We start from the raw sequence: 16,410 nt of genomic DNA on the forward strand, positions 1-16,410 counted from the left end.
TTTCCTGAATACATTCCCAGAAACATATTTCAAATGCAGCAGTAGCAGAAGTTCATGTAAAGTTATGATAACAGTGTAATCAATCACTTGTAGACTTTCTAGGTCAGGTGGCATTAGAGTTTTGTTATCTTATTAAAAAAAAAAACTTTATAGACTTGTGCATCAGTGTTGTGACAAAAACATTCAGTAACTTGCTGCATTCTGACAATGCATGATTATGCATGATTGGTTACTCTCTATGCCACATACTAGCTGGAAAAAATGGTGTTGAATTTTGTAATCATCAATTAACTCAGAGCTCCATCTTTTGCGAACCTGTTAAAGAAGTTAAAGAAACACATCAACTTTATTAGAACTAAGCAAATCATCAGGATGTGTCAGTGAGTTAAATGCTTGCCGCTGGCATCTGGTGTTATTGGCAGATGACAAGTTTAAATCCTAGTGAGACCCACACAGCCTTCTATTGGTAGGAGACCATTAAATAAGGCAGTAGTATCATCTGTTTTTTTTAACAGCAATAAGAGATATGCAGTGCCTCATAAGATCTCAGTCGGAAATATCAGACAACTGATTTGCAGAAAATCTGTTAACCTTCATGTGAGATTGCAAGTGCTACTCATCAGGTTCTGGACAAAGAATAAGCCAGGACATATCACAGGGCATGTGCACATTTCTCTGTTGTTATGTCCTTTAACAGTGGCTGGAGAATAAAATAAAAATAAAATTAAAACATGTATATAAAGGTAGTCAGACATTTATTGGTGGGTCTGTATGGCCAAGGGTATGTTCAATATAGTGATCAGTCAATCAATCAATCACTCAATGATATTGTACTTGTATAGCACAGCTTGTAACACGTGACCGCATCTAGGTGCTGGGCTGTGAGTTTTAATCGAAGAGCCAGGTCTGGAGTTTCTTCCTAAAGTCTATCAGTGAGGGCGATGTTCGGAAGGGGAGGGCATTCCAGGACTTGGACGCGAGGTGGGAAAAGGAACATTCTCTGGTATGGCAGAGGCGGATGATGATGTTTCCCCTTGGATGAAAGGAGCTATAAGGTGGCCATAAAGCACTTGAGTTTACATTCAGGTCTGGCGATATGTATAGTGGGTCTAAGTGAGAGAGGGATATGCTTTGTCATTTTTCTTAGTCTCAAAATGTGAACGTCGATCGACTGCCGGGTAGTAGGCGCTGTTTGTGTGGGAATATACTGATACCAGCAATATGACTCTAGTGTTGTGTTGGTTGTATCAGGTGACTGGTATAAATCTAATGTTTTCTGTTCCATCTGTGCACATTAGTAAGTGTGAAGTGTCTGTTGTGCAGTTTCCTAACTAACTGGTTTTGCTGTTAACTTAAGCTCAACAGGGTAAAAATCAACTTATGACATTTTCATGAAGAAAGGCTCGATGAGAGTGTTAGATCATTGCCCAATTCAACCACGGAAGGGGTGCAACTGCTTCACTTGCTCTTTGATAAGATCCAGCACAGAAATTCATAGGCCACAGTAGAACGCAAGTCATCAATAAACTGTTAGTGCCTTAACTGAAGCAAATCATTCAACTTGTGGTGAGCAATAAAGCATGTGATGATGTCATGGATACTGCATAAAATATTGAATAAGTATGCTTTTTCTACACTTAAACACATGGAGAAGATTATTTACTTTAGTAGTGTGGACATTTGGGGATAGTTAAATTTTGTACTAAATTACCTTTACAAATTTTATCTACAGGGCAGCAGTCACAGGTGACTAGAAGATCAGATCAGCAATGGCTACCATGATGAGACTTGGCCTTCAGGCTACACCGGCTTTTAGGATTTATTTGGTAATGATTGTGGCTCTCTTACTGCTCTATGCTGGCAGAGCTCATGCAGGAAGTGAAGCTGATGATGAAAATAGGAATGGATCAGATCCGTGCACTGGTACATATTACTGCAAGGAAGGTGTCATTTTACCAATCTGGCAACCGCAAAATCCATCATTTGGAGATAAAATTGCAAGAGCAACTGTGTACTTTGTGGCCATGGTCTACATGTTCCTAGGAGTATCTATTATAGCTGACCGCTTCATGTCCTCCATAGAAGTCATTACGTCTCAAGAGAAAGAGATAACCATCAAGAAAGCCAATGGTGAGACAACTAGGACAACGGTGAGGATATGGAATGAGACAGTCTCCAACTTGACCTTAATGGCTCTCGGCTCTTCTGCACCTGAGATTCTTCTTTCTGTTATTGAAGTTTGTGGCCATAACTTTGAAGCTGGAGACCTGGGACCTAGCACTATTGTGGGAAGTGCAGCCTTTAATATGTTTATCATTATAGCCATTTGTGTTTACGTTGTTCCTGATGGGGAGGTAAGGAGGATTAAGCATTTAAGAGTATTCTTTGTCACCGCAGCTTGGAGCATTTTTGCCTATACTTGGCTTTATTTAATTTTATCCGTCATTTCTCCGGGTGAGGTGGAAGTCTGGGAAAGCATGCTGACCTTCTTCTTCTTTCCAATATGCGTAGTGTTTGCTTGGGTTGCAGACCGAAGGCTGTTGTTCTACAAATATGTCTACAAGCGATATAGAGCTGGGAAGCAAAGAGGTATGATTATCGAAACAGAAGGTGATAGGCCCTCTTCAAAAGCTGACATTGAAATGGATGGAAAGATGATCAACTCTCATACTGAAAACTTTATTGATGGCTCTCTGGTTCTGGAGGCCGATGAGAAAGATCAAGATGATGACGAAGCCAGGAGGGATATGGCCAAAATCCTAAAGGAGCTGAAACAGAAACATCCTGACAAGGAAATAGAGCAGCTCATTGAGTTAGCAAACTACCAGGTCTTGAGTCAACAGCAAAAAAGTCGAGCATTTTATCGCATTCAAGCTACTCGCTTGATGACTGGGGCCGGAAATATTTTAAAGAGACATGCAGCAGACCAGGCAAGAAAGGCTGTGAGCATGCAGGAAGTTAACTCTGAAGTTATAGAAAATGAGCCTGTCAGTAAAATCTATTTCGAGCAAGCCACGTACCAGTGTCTTGAGAACTGTGGGACTGTTGCTCTGACAATTATTCGAAGGGGTGGGGATTTGACCAATACTGTGTTTGTTGACTTTAGAACAGAAGATGGGACAGCCAATGCAGGGTCTGATTATGAGTTCACCGAAGGGACAGTGGTATTCAAACCAGGTGAGACACAGAAAGAAATACGTGTTGGCATCATTGACGACGACATATTTGAAGAAGACGAGAACTTCCTTGTTCACCTTAGTAACATAAAAGTCAACTCCCAGACAGCAGATATCAACCTCGAGACCAATCACATAACAACACTTGCTTGCCTTGGATCACCAGCCACAGCCACAGTCACCATCTTTGATGACGATCACGCAGGCATATTTACATTCGAGGAGCCTGTGACCCACGTAAGCGAGAGCATTGGCATTATGGAAGTGAAGGTGCTAAGAACATCTGGGGCGAGAGGAACTGTTATTGTGCCATACAAAACAGTGGAGGGCACGGCCAGAGGTGGAGGCGAAGATTTCGAGGATACTTGTGGAGAGTTGGAGTTCCAGAACGATGATATTGTGTAAGTACTTTTATATACCAGTTTTGTTTTCGTCACTATTCGTTTTACACACCCAGATGTGAATTACTGCATATGATGGTCATTTAAAAAAAAAATATTCTGCCTCTCAATAAATGGTAATATACAATCTTTCTTTGGTTGGCAATGTTGGTATGTTTACGTTTCAACCAAGCAAACCACTTGTCTAGGCTAGGAAAGTACCATTGTATCCAGCTCTTTTCCTCTTTGTTAATTCTCCCTCTGCACTTTGAAGTAGCTGCTTAGTTTTCCTTGAAGCTAATTGACAAGCGTGACCCCAAGCTCGTGCAAGGTCTGCCAATTTGGGCTGTCCTAAAGAATTGGACTCGTTAGTGACTCTTCGCCCGAACATGTTGAAATGTCAGGGATTACCACCATTATGACCGTGCTTTAAGGTGTCATGGCAATCGTAGTGTTAAACAAATGGTACTTTAGAAGCTATTACAATTGTTGACATGTAAATTGAATTGTGATTTTAATGCTGTATATGATGTTCCATGGGTGTGGATTGTGCAATGTGCCTTTAGATGTATTCAAATGTGTTAACATGAAACTTTAGCAACTCCATTACTGCAGCTGGGACTCAAGGTCGAATGTCTCTGAAGCTTTCTAAGATGCTTTATGTTCACAAATAGGAAATGTATTTAAAGATAGTATATTCACTGACAAACATTTACTCACAATCAGGACAGGACAGCCATTTTTCTTTCAGTGCCAGTGGAGCAACCTATTTGCCAATAGTTAAGATAAAAGCATTACACTTAGAGAGTAAAACTTCACAATGTTTTCTTCCTTAGAAGACATGAAACTTTTGCTACAAGTCACAAACACACATTTTATGAAAATGTATCTTTTTTTCTTGTTCTCAAAAGATTTTTACATCTGTCTAATAATGTAGCCGTGAGCCGGATACTCATCAGCCTCTCCTAACTTAACAAGGGTATTCAGGGATATTGGGTCAGGCAAATTGATTGTGCCAAACACTTGCACAGTGTGTAAAGGAGCATAATGAAATTTCATACATTTGCAGGTACCTTCCTTTCTTGATGCTACAGGAAAACCACGCCGCAACGTATTGTTTTGAATGACATAACTAGAAAGTTGAGTCGTCCATTTGGCTAGAATTTATGACGTTCAGCATTAAATTAACTGTTTCAGTAGACTTTTTTTGCTGCCTTCAAATGTTGCCTTCTATGAGTAGGATGAAACAAAGGTATCGCAAGAAACCTATTGTTCACATATACGACACTCCAAAAAATACAAAGAATCTACAACTGCCTAGAGACAGTTACCCCACCTGTCACAGAAAACCTAATAAGCAGAAAGGGCATCCAGCATGGTTGTCGCAGAACCAGCCACCAGCTGCTAGAACTCTCTTCATGTTCCCTTCAGATGCATTGATGACCAATGTGTATTCCACGGAGGGCTCATGCTCTTGCATCCATTCATATACATCTCGACATCTGGGCCACAAGCTATCTCCTCAATTGAGACCATTCTCTTTTTTTTTTTTTTTTTTTTTTTTTATTTTGGCAAGCATGTCATACCAGAAAAAACAGCATTATATCAATACAAATTTTGGAGTGATTTCAGGGAGAAGTTCAGTATACCGATTATGCAAAGTAAAACATCATATTCCTACATATGATAGCACATCAGCCTACCAAAAAAGAATACTAATACAGAATAGCAGAATATATACAATATATAAGAAATCAGTAGTAAACCAAAAGCATTCAATCTGCAAAGTACAAAGACCCTAGCCATTCATCTTATTTCCTAAAAAAGGGTTATACAAAATTAATCCATATCTTTTCCATTCTTTCTGCTGCCTTTTGACTGTTATTCTTAGCAAGAGCTTTTTCCATAGAGTATATTTCATGGATTAAGGTTAACCATTCTGTCCTACATGGTGGGTTGGGTGAAATCCATGCTCTAGCAACCACCAATCTAGCGCAAGACAGTGCTATGTTTAGCCAGCCGGAATGATTGTTACTTCTCGTATTTAAAGCAAGTATTACCGTAGGTGCAGTGAGTGGTTGGTAAATTAATTGTTTTTGAATTAGAACATTTTCTATTTCTTGCCATTCTCACAATACATACATGTGTGACTTTGACTGGACTAGTCACCCGTTCTCTCTTCAACAATCCTGTTTTATGGGTAGTACTTACATTAATCGGTTTTGGCTGGTGGGCACTACCAGCACTTATTTTAGGAGACTGTGGCTTGAGTAATTTTGTTTTTTGCAGTGCAGCCACCTCCCACTGCAAGTCCACAAGTGTATCAGTGATGCCTAGCGCTTCCCCACACTGCACGCACAGATCTGAAGAAACATAAGGAGTAGTTCACAAAAGTGAGTGTCTGTGGGACGCACCTGCAACCACTGCCTCAAACTAAGCATTGACTGCATGATGCTGAGATCTACACTGTTTGCATCTCAGGGAGCTACTGGCGTAACGAAACTGCAAGGCATGTCAAGGGGCCTCCTCCAGGCTCAATCAGCAGCTCTCCAGCCAGAGTGCTGTGCTGAAGGGGCCCCCTAGAGATTGGGGGGCACCCCGCACCACAGGGGTTGCGGGGCCTGTATTACACCTCTGCAGGGAGCATGAAAATCCTTATATAAGTGCTAAGCAGTGTGGCATGAGTGATTCTGTGCAAAACAGCTACTTGTGGCTGGCAGGTCTGATCAAAACATCTAAGCTTGCCTCAGGTTGCTTGGATAATCTGAATGGCATGAATTTCAACTGGCAAAGGAGACATTGTCTTCCAGTCCGGCAAATTTAAAATTTAGCGAATTGGCTACAAAAATTGGGTAATTGTAACACCTATTATTTATTGAGCGTACGCACATCCGTAGTGTGTTATGAAGCAAGAAAACAAACTATTTGATAAGAAGAGTTTTTTTTTCTTGAAAGTGAAAAATGTGTGTGCTGCACCAATGACAGAAGTGGGCCATACCAGTGATGGAAGTGGGCGGCAGCCTCCTAAGATAAGTTTTGGTTAACAGCACTTCATTTTTACCAAATCAAGCACTAACTCTGGGAAAACTTGTGAATGGTTTGAGCAGAAGTTAACAAGAAGGATGATGATAATAGGACTCTCTATCTGCGAACAGTCTGCAACAAGTCAAACCTCTTGTCTGTGTCTGTTACACAGTCGCTTGTTTTGGGTAGACAACTGGACTGTGATTGTTTGGGCTGAAGGTTTGCTCTTAGCACACCACACCACCCCCAAAACAAAACTTACCACAGTTTTCAACACTGCCAATCTAGGTAGGGTGTCAATTTGCTATCCTTAAATGGAACACCTCCAATGTACTAATTTAATTATTTACTGGGTTTTGCAATGTCCTAACATTGTCACCTTCTATTTGCTTCAATTCTTTGCAAGAGTGGTGAGTTCAAGTAGGAATAAACAAAATGACAGACACTATGAAAGGTCCAACTGGATTTGAAGGATTCATTTTTAACAGGCTTCAATCAGTGCATCAATTGATAGACAGCGATAACAGTTCCATTTTCATAAGTTTCCAAAGAGCAGATAGTTGGATAATATCCTGAAATTGAGTTCAGTGTGTTTCAAAATTGAGTTCTTGAACTCCACTGAATGTTTCTTCTTCTAAGGCCCTCATTACATGTTGGCCAATCGGATACAACAGGAACCAATACCGAGGTGTTTGGTATTTATTGTGTTCTGTGGGGAATATCATTCAAATTTTGCTGCTTACTCAAGCAAAATCCACTTATGCTCATTTTAACCTTTTCTGTTGAGTCTGATTGCATCAGCAACAAGATTCCAAAGCCCTCCTTGCCTCGCTGTTCTTACATTGTCCACCACATTTGCCCCTCATTGTGCCTTATGTCTTGTATGTTGTTTGTATTAATGCTTTCTTTCTCTCCTGAAAAGAGGCAATAGAGAGAGGCACACGCTACCATCACAGAAGGTATAAGGCACCATATTCGTCCACATACATATCCAAGCTTTGTGCCTCAGGCTAGAAGAAAAGTCCCCATGACCCATATTTAGAATTACAGCAACTCTTAAAAGAAAAGAGACAACAAAACACAATTTGTTGAAAGAAGAGGCAAGCAACTCAGTTTGATTCACAGATTAAACAGGCAAAGTCAGATTGCCTCTCCCTTTAATAAATTTAAGGAACATAGATGAGCTCTTTTAGACCTATGTGAGAATACCTGACAAAAAACACCTAGCGTGGGAATCTCAAATTAAGTGAATATTTCCACTTCAATTACACCTTAGTGGTGGAAAATGTAAATAAGATATAAAAACGACTTTGCCTCCAATTGCATTGATTTATACCCCATTTCCTACTTTTTTGTCCTTCCATCAGGCAAACATATTTGGCAACCACCTGAACAAAATATAAGTGGCAGAATTTGCTCTCAGTTCATGACAATTACTAATGCTAAAATATGCAATTCCCATTTGCACCAGTTCTATACCTGTCCCTCTGTTATAAATGAATGATCCCCAGGGATGTATATTTTCACATTGCTAAACTTTAGTTAACCATTTTCTTCTCAAAAAAGGAAATAGCCGGAACATTCTAGATTTTATGAGGAGGGACGTTTTGGAGACATCAAGTGTTACTTTGTTTTGTCCGACCAATACAATATCATGTCCATTAGATGTTAATAACTCTTAAGTATGGTCTGTCAAAGAAAGGAGAAATAGATGTCTCACAAATTGTTCTCCCTTTTGTAATAAAGTTAAAGATATCACAATATGTTAGATTTCGGTATTACAAAATTGAGTACTTCACATCTGACCTTCGCTGGACGAGTTGTGACATTTTGACTTCTGCCTCAAATTGCGAGGACTTCCATTTAACACTTGTGGTCTATCTTAATTCCTGCAGAATTTAGATATCTAAATTTGTTTGATCTTCTGAAGTTTTACACTCAGTACCCGGCACAAAACTGTAAAAAAGTAACAGTGGTTGAGTTTTTTAAACACATAGAAATTATAACATTACTACGCAAGAACATGTTAGAAAATGTTTATTTTAATTACATCTTCTGTTATTGACCCTGTTTTAGCATTGATCAGACGATTTTGAAAAGTTGAGTGTTATTTCTGATTCTCTCACAATGATAACCCTTATAATATCAAGTAAGACACATGGCGGTATACTTTTGTGGTCATACTCCATAACTCATGGAGCACTTGGTTGGTGTATGCATTTTTCGGTAGCCATTAATTTCATGCGATGCTTGTAATGCATCCTGGTTCATGCTCAACAGCATGGCGTTGCAAGATGAACATGTGTGGATGTTTAATATGCATTAACGATATTTGATCATCGTTATCTGGATTAATAATATGGCTATGCAATGGGCGTTTCTGAATATCCCTTGTTTGGTGCATCAAATATTTCCTTAATGGTTCTCTTTATATATAACTTACATAAAAGAATGCCTTTTCCAGTGAAATAAGAATATATCAAGTCCAGCGCTTGAACAGCAAGGTTAATTTTTGATAGACTGTCGTTGGCTTTAATTTGCACAAGTTTGGGAATTAACACAAAATGACTCCGAGCGATGTAAAGCCCGTTCTATCTATTCCATGTATTCTCAGCCCATAGTGGAAAATTGTTCTTCATGCCCAATTTGCTGTTGTTCTCTTTTTAGTTAAGTGCGTCCACTTTGCAGGCAGAGGGATTCATTACTGTGAGGTGGACACGTATGTGAATTGCTGTGACACCCAAGGGCAGAAAGCAGGAGCACGCGCAGTGCAAGCAATGTTTCTGCAGCCATTAGGGCTGTGACTGACAGAATGTTCTGGTGCTTCCTTAGAGCAGACAGCATGAAACAGAAAGGGTTATGTGGTTCAAGTCTCTGGGATACTGCTAATAGCTTATGTTTCGCATAATTCCGAGGAGTGTACTTCTTCTGTTTATGTATTTGTCATTTTCTGTGACATCTCTCCCTGGCTCCAATGCGAAGAAGAGTGCTATGTGCTGCATATTAAAAAGGAAGCATATTCATGCTAGGTTCTTACACCTGTGATGGCGCGCCTTCCAAAGTGGCATCCATTTATACAAAGAATATTTCAAACATGTTGCTATGGATAGGATTTTCCACAAAGGATATAGTCTGACGTCATCTAATTAACATCCCACATGGACAATTCAGTTTCAGCCTTAACCCAACATGTGTATCAGCATGGCATTAATTAAAGGAAGAGGCCTACCATCACCCATGGGCCTGCTGCATTTGATTGTCTTGAAGGGATGCCAGCGCTGACCATTTCAATGTTCTAAACAATGTGCAAAACCCATTTATAGCTGATGTACTAAACACTAAAATCCAGGTTCCATGTAAAGAAATCCACTGATTCTCCTTCCTGAAAATGGCTCCACTGAATTTGCCTTTTTTTTTAAAGGGCCAATATGAATCACACAGGATTCAAATTTAAAAGGCAAATCAAACCTAATCCTCAAACATTAAGAGATTAAATAAACAAACAGAAACTAGAGTCTAAATGAAGAACCCAGCAAAGTTGCTTCAACTAAGCCACCCAACGATAAAAACTGAAGTTAACCATGTAAGCCTAAAAGACTAACTATAATCCTTAACAAACTCAAACACAACCTATCGCTCAAAGGCAAACGTAAACAACAAATGAAAGATAATAAATACCATACAAATGAAACTAAGGATGAGAAGCTAACTAATCCACTATAGCATAGTGCCAAAATAAACTAAAGAGGCACAAGTGACTAAACAAACCACCCAAGGGTAAACGACTTAATAATAAGTAATTAAACTTGCTTAATACCCCAACATACAAGGCTAACCAAATCACACAAAGCTTTAAAAATCCACAGAACTATGCTGTCATTAGAAAGTAAATAGACTCAAAAGTAATGTAAATATTGAAAACGTTCTAGACAACCAAATATCATAAAAGAAAATACAAAATAAAATATTTACTGTACGATCCATATGGAAGGGGCTAACAAATGACCACATGCAACAATACTAACCATAATTCCTTCACACTTATAAATCTATCCACTATAAAAGAACAAATGTAAGCACTACATTTAAAGGCTAACTAATATATGCTTGCCTGTAAACTAGATAACAGGAAAAAATGGACCAATTCATATATTCAAAGCTAGGAAACTAAATTAGACATCCAAAATTCAAGGCTGACTCAACCATCCATAATACAAAAGTTCAATAAAACACTTAAAGACTGACTTCATTACAAATTTTGGAAGTCATACATAAACAAATAACCCTATAGAACTACTGCAATTCATCTAATTATGCCATTAATTAAATCCGCCAAAGATAAGCGAGTGTCTGAACCACTGAAAAAAGATTAAACAAATCACACTCAGATAAGCCTGCTTTAACTACTAAAATATGACACATCACATCCAAAGAGAGAAGCACAAACATATCACTGATATAAAAGAGAATAAATAGACTAATCAACTTCTATTATACTCTGACATTAACACACTCTTTTATGTTAGGACTACTTCCCAACTATGTGCCTACAGATTGCCATCCTACATGTTTTATATTGTGTGATGCTCTTACTTTAGGAGTGCCATGTTAATGTAGATATTACTCTAAAAGATATTGTCCAAATCTAGTTTAGCACAACTCGCCATTGTTGAAAACATTAACAGTGCATTTCCATTATTATTTATTCTTCCAAACTGTGAACTTTATAAAAAGGATTTTAAAAAACAAGTTACTTTTCTTGAAAAATGTATTTTACATAGTCGTTATAAGAGCTAAGGGCCTCATATGCAAGAAACTTACGCATCAATGCATCAGTTTCCTTGCACGTGCGCTAAATGTCCTTGCAACACCATGGAAGTGCTGTATTTACTATTCAGGGCTCAATGGCACAAAAATGTACCAGATGCGTCAGAAATTCTGGCACATCTGTTGGCGCAAATGTGATGTATTACTGAAGTTGGTTGGGTAACTGACACACCTCCAGCAATGCCTCAGAACACATTGGTGAGTCCCAGAAAGGCCTGTACCTGTCCGTGCCTTCATAACCACATCTGGGAATTAGCCAGGGCTGCACCTGCTTCAAACCCAATTGAGTATTTACCTGGGCTCCACCTCAAACTGAGCCAAGCCTAAATAATCCTAGCTTGAAGGGCTTCAGGCAAAGAAGGACGTTGAAATTGAACAGCATAAAGAAAATAGAATGAAAGGTCCATAGCCAGTCAGGCTTATGTCTTCAAGGATGCTGCCAAAACGGCAGAGTTCATGACAAACATTAAACTCCTTGTCAGCAAAGAGTTTAAGGGTGAACAATCTTGTATTCACAATGAAACTCATAAAATAGGTATCTTGGATGAGAAAAGCTAATGACCTCTTAATTCCTACACAAAGATGAGTCTGTGTCCCATGCTAATAAAGAGGGTGGCTAACATTCCAAGGGCTCATATGGGGTTCTTATTAGGCCTAGCCGAAATTTAAATTACATGGTGAAATGTGCTTAATGTGGGGAATTTTGCATTAGGCTTTTTAGCTGAAATGTCTAAAATGACACCATTACGCACGTTATGTAATTGCATGCCATTGACTGAAAACCTTTACAACAAGTGAGGAGGAATTACGAGAAAGGTCAGCTGTTGCTTATGTCTCGTGTGCTTTTTTTTCTCCTCAAAATGAGTCCTCACATCAAAAATAGACACAAATGCCCATTTTGGGCTAAAATATAGAATTAAATGATGGATTTGCATTTTGCATAATTATGCATACATTCACAAAATTTTTGAAAAATGTAATGTTATTTCATGAAAGTAAATTATTTACACTTTCTCACACAACTAGTTATCAGTAGGATGTTGTCTGCATACACAGGCATGTCTTCATTCAGCTTTCTCCAACATTTAGGATCATCGGAACCAATGATGGTCTTTATATTTGAGTTATACATTTTTAAGTATTTAATTAAATATTTGTTTACTGATACTATTACTAGGCACTAATTTTCCAAGAAGATCGTTCTAAAACCACATAAGAATTACATCTAATGTTTATATTTCCAGACTTTGAAATTAAGCATGCAAATTGGGAACGTTTTAACAAATATATATTTCCAGTGTGTTCGTTTGTGTTCATCCCACAACTGTATGCAGGTCCCTGTAAGGGTTTTGGTCTGCCCAGTAATGCTGTCATTTCACTATTTCTGAGACCAATGATAAGAAGGGTAGTGCCAGGTGTACCACCGGCCATGCCACATGTGGCATTATTGCTAACCCTGCCTGTTCCAAATTGGCCCCCAAATTGAATGGTTTCTGAAGCCTTTAAGAACTGTACAGTTGGAACTAAAATGTTCTCTTAAACATGATATTGCAACCCAGTTTAGGTTGTGTGCTACGCAGAACACCAGTGGACCAGCGCTACATGTCCAGTCGTAGCAATGACCTGAGTGAGGGTGCATGCTACCAGATGTGTTAGTTCATCCCCCAGATTTCCTCAGTAGCATTGTGCGTGTCTGATAGCTACAGTATAATCTGTAAGGAGGATCAGGAGTAACCCAGTCTCCTCCTGCTAGCGCACAAGCACAATTATCTCCATGGGTGCCCAAGCCCCGCAGTCCCAGTTAAACCAGAAACTTAAACAGACCGCTGCATGGCCGCGTTCAAGCGCCGCCACCCAGCTGCAATGATGGCCTCGCAGCGATGCCCCTGATGCACTCTCTCCATCTTGTTTGCTGTGTCAGATGGATTACAGGGGCTTATTTGTTGTTGTGATCTCTTTGCAGTGTAGCTCATTAGTTCTATAATAAAGGATATAATTGCAGTACATATTTCAGGAGATCAGTTGACGCGGTTTCAGAGTTTAAGCTCATTTGCGGCTAGGATTCCCACTGTGGCTCCACTCGTTAGTTAAGAAGCATGAGTTCTGGACATTGCTTCAGCCTCTATGTGAGATCGCCTGCCTCAGATAAATGTTGGGATTGAAACGTCACAGTGTCTAATGACCGATTCAGTGACGCGTGAGGTTTGAGAGTGAGGCTGTGTGAACAGGATTATTGGCAAAGAAGACATGGCTCACATAGAACTCTTGCATATTTTAATTGGATTTCTGAACTTATTCGACAAAAATGCAAGCATCGAGTCACAAACTGTGCATGTCCACTTCCCTACACTCCCAACCAAATCACATACATATTGCCGCCAGGGGTGTAGTTTCTCCTTTGACAGGGAGGCATTCAAAATTGCCATATGTGCATTTCTGTCTACAGCTCTCGCATTTCAAATACAGCAGTGTATTGAGGATAGACACTGAAGTGTGAGGGTTTTACAAGAGTATTATATTTCGAATCTCCCCAAGCTACAATCTGGCATAGTTTATTATTATAGAAATGGAATGAATTAATCTTTGGAAAAGGCATAGACAGTCCAGCAACAGCCAGTAGCGTCTGCTACTGGACAGGGTCTGGGGGGTAGTTAACAAAAAAAAAACGCTTTTCAGAACAGTCAGCTGGCTGCTGCCTCCCCTGCATCCTCTTCCTTCTACCTTTCTGCAGTACGCCCAGCAGCAAGAGCAACCAGCACACAGGCTACCCTGAGCCAATCGCAATGCTGCAATGTAGCATTGTCATTGGTTTGAGCGCCCTGGATCAGCACTCAGACTGGAACAGGTATCCTCTATATGTTCCTCACCAGCAATACCGGTCGGTGGTGGGAGTAGCTGCCGGGCGGTGACGTGGGGAGGGGGAGGGCCAGGTTAATGGTAGTAATCCATGGATTACGGAGGATTACAGGTAAGTAAACATATACATAAATAAAACGAATTCGTTGTGTGCACTGTATCGCATTTGGGGATGCAGTGCGCACAGCGAAAGTCATTTTATTTATTTATATGTTTACTTACCTGTAATCCTCCGTAAACCATAGATTACTACCCCCCACCCTGCCCCTCTCCCTCCCCACGTCACTGCCCTGCAGCTACTCGCACCACCAACCGCTACTGCTCACCAGGCTGTGCAATGCAGCCTGGTGGGGAACATGCAAAGTGCGCATGAGCTGTTTGGTCAGCCCAAGAGTGCCGGCCAAACCGTCCATGTGCACAATGAGAGTGCAATCCACTACTCCCATTCTCTGGCCGGCCCTGCTCCATCCCAACCAAGCCACTGACTGCATGCAATTGGAAAAATAAAATGGCAATAACGATACATTATTGTAATTTTTTTTTCTTGTTTGTGTAGTGTGGCAACGCTCCACCGCATTAGCGGAGGAGTAGCCACTGGCAACAACACATTGACTTACATCACAGAAGTTTTTGTTCAAACTTAACCTCAGCAGTTACAGATGATTGGTGGGAAAACCAAGAGATGAACATTATGAGGTAAATATTGAAGACAATAATATATCTTTAAAAAGGGTTATGGGTTCCATGGAAATCGCCCATCACCTTGGGAAACACAAGATTATAGAGGAAATACTTGTACAAGTCTCTTCCATTGTCGATCACTCAGGCTGCAGTCCAGTTTCACCATTTTTTGCTACTTCATTTGTGACCACTTTGTACAAACCAAACTTGGACCTGCTATCTTATCTTATCAAAGTTTTATAAAGCGCTCACACACCCAAGGGTTTTATGGCGCTGACCAACAGGGCACTAACTCTACAAAGGAGACCTCAAGCACTAAGCCGTAGCCTGGGTGAACAGCCATGTCTTTAAAAACTTCCTAAATGGAAGGAGAGCAGTGCAGGAACGAATCTCCAAGGGGAGAGAGTTCCACAACTTGGGAGCAAGGGTGGCGAACCTGTGGCCTCCCTTGCGTGATAGCTTGTAACGAGGAACAGTCAGGAGAATTTGGGAAGCAGACCGAAGGCTGCGAGAGGGGGTGTATCTAAGCAGAAGTTTCTGAATGAACTGAGGGCTGCAAATGTGTAGGGATTTAAAAATTATACAGGCCGATTTAAAAGTAACACAATGTTGAATCGGGAGCCAGTGGAGTTGCCTCAAAAGAGGTCTGGCTGACTGCCATCGTGGGAGGTGATAGATCAGTCGCGCCGCCTGGTTTTGTGCCATCTGCAAGCGTCTACTGAGGGTGACAGGCAGACCAAGGTAGATGGCATTTGCGTAATCTAAATGGGACAGCACCAGTGCTCTTACTACCTGCGTCAGAGCTGATGATAAGAACAACCCCTCCCGGAGTGCCACGCCATTGCTAACACATTACCAGCACACAACTTCTTGTCTCACCAAAATCACAAATCATACCTGTTTTTTCCAAAGGTCACAGAGTCATTTCTTGGAGCAAATAGGTTAGAGGGGGTCGAGTTCGGTTGTCACTGGCATCTGGGCCTTCGGTATAGCATTTCTGCCAGGAAATATCTGCCATCTGTTACGCAGATGACTGCCTATTCTCCCCTGCCAGCTTCCTTAATTGTTCAAGGTAATGTTCCATTCTCTAATCCAGGGATTTTCAAATGCGGCTTGTAGCTGATAATTACCTGCGGGCTGTAAGAAAGCAATGTATCTGTGCTTCTTCAAGGGGTACTTTTGAGAGCAGCTATTATACTGTAAACAAAGCTATCTGGGAAAATAAACCAAAGAAGGAAAATGGACGTTTTAATGAAAACTGGACTCTCTGTGAGGTCACAACACATTTTGCTCGACAGATGTTGATAGATGTGATCATACATTACATTTGAAAAGTTTGTGTTAACAATTGGGCCCAGATTTGCAAAGATTTTGTATCGGGTTTGCATTACTTTCCTAATGCAGACGCGATGTAAAGTTTACTGGTGGGATTTGCAATCCAACGCAGAGCGTAACTTCCGTTAAAT

The 16,410-nt window shown here is 40.3% G+C and overlaps 1 protein-coding gene across 1 annotated transcript in view; it reads left to right on the forward strand.

The window, feature by feature from the left end:
• The first annotated feature begins 1,739 nt into the window (after positions 1-1,739).
• Positions 1,740-16,410, forward strand: part of LOC147669146 (sodium/calcium exchanger 1-like) — a 592,080-nt gene continuing 577,409 nt past the window's right edge. Inside the window, exon 1 of the mRNA XM_086948194.1 lies at positions 1,740-3,577. Within this exon, the coding sequence (XP_086804320.1) occupies positions 1,770-3,577 (1,808 nt within the window). The 5' untranslated portion in view covers positions 1,740-1,769. The remainder of the gene's footprint in view (positions 3,578-16,410) is intronic.

Source organism: Lissotriton vulgaris, unplaced genomic scaffold, assembly GCF_964263255.1.
Source record: "Lissotriton vulgaris unplaced genomic scaffold, aLisVul1.2 SCAFFOLD_799, whole genome shotgun sequence".
In the NCBI taxonomy this organism is placed as follows: domain Eukaryota; kingdom Metazoa; phylum Chordata; class Amphibia; order Caudata; family Salamandridae; genus Lissotriton; species Lissotriton vulgaris.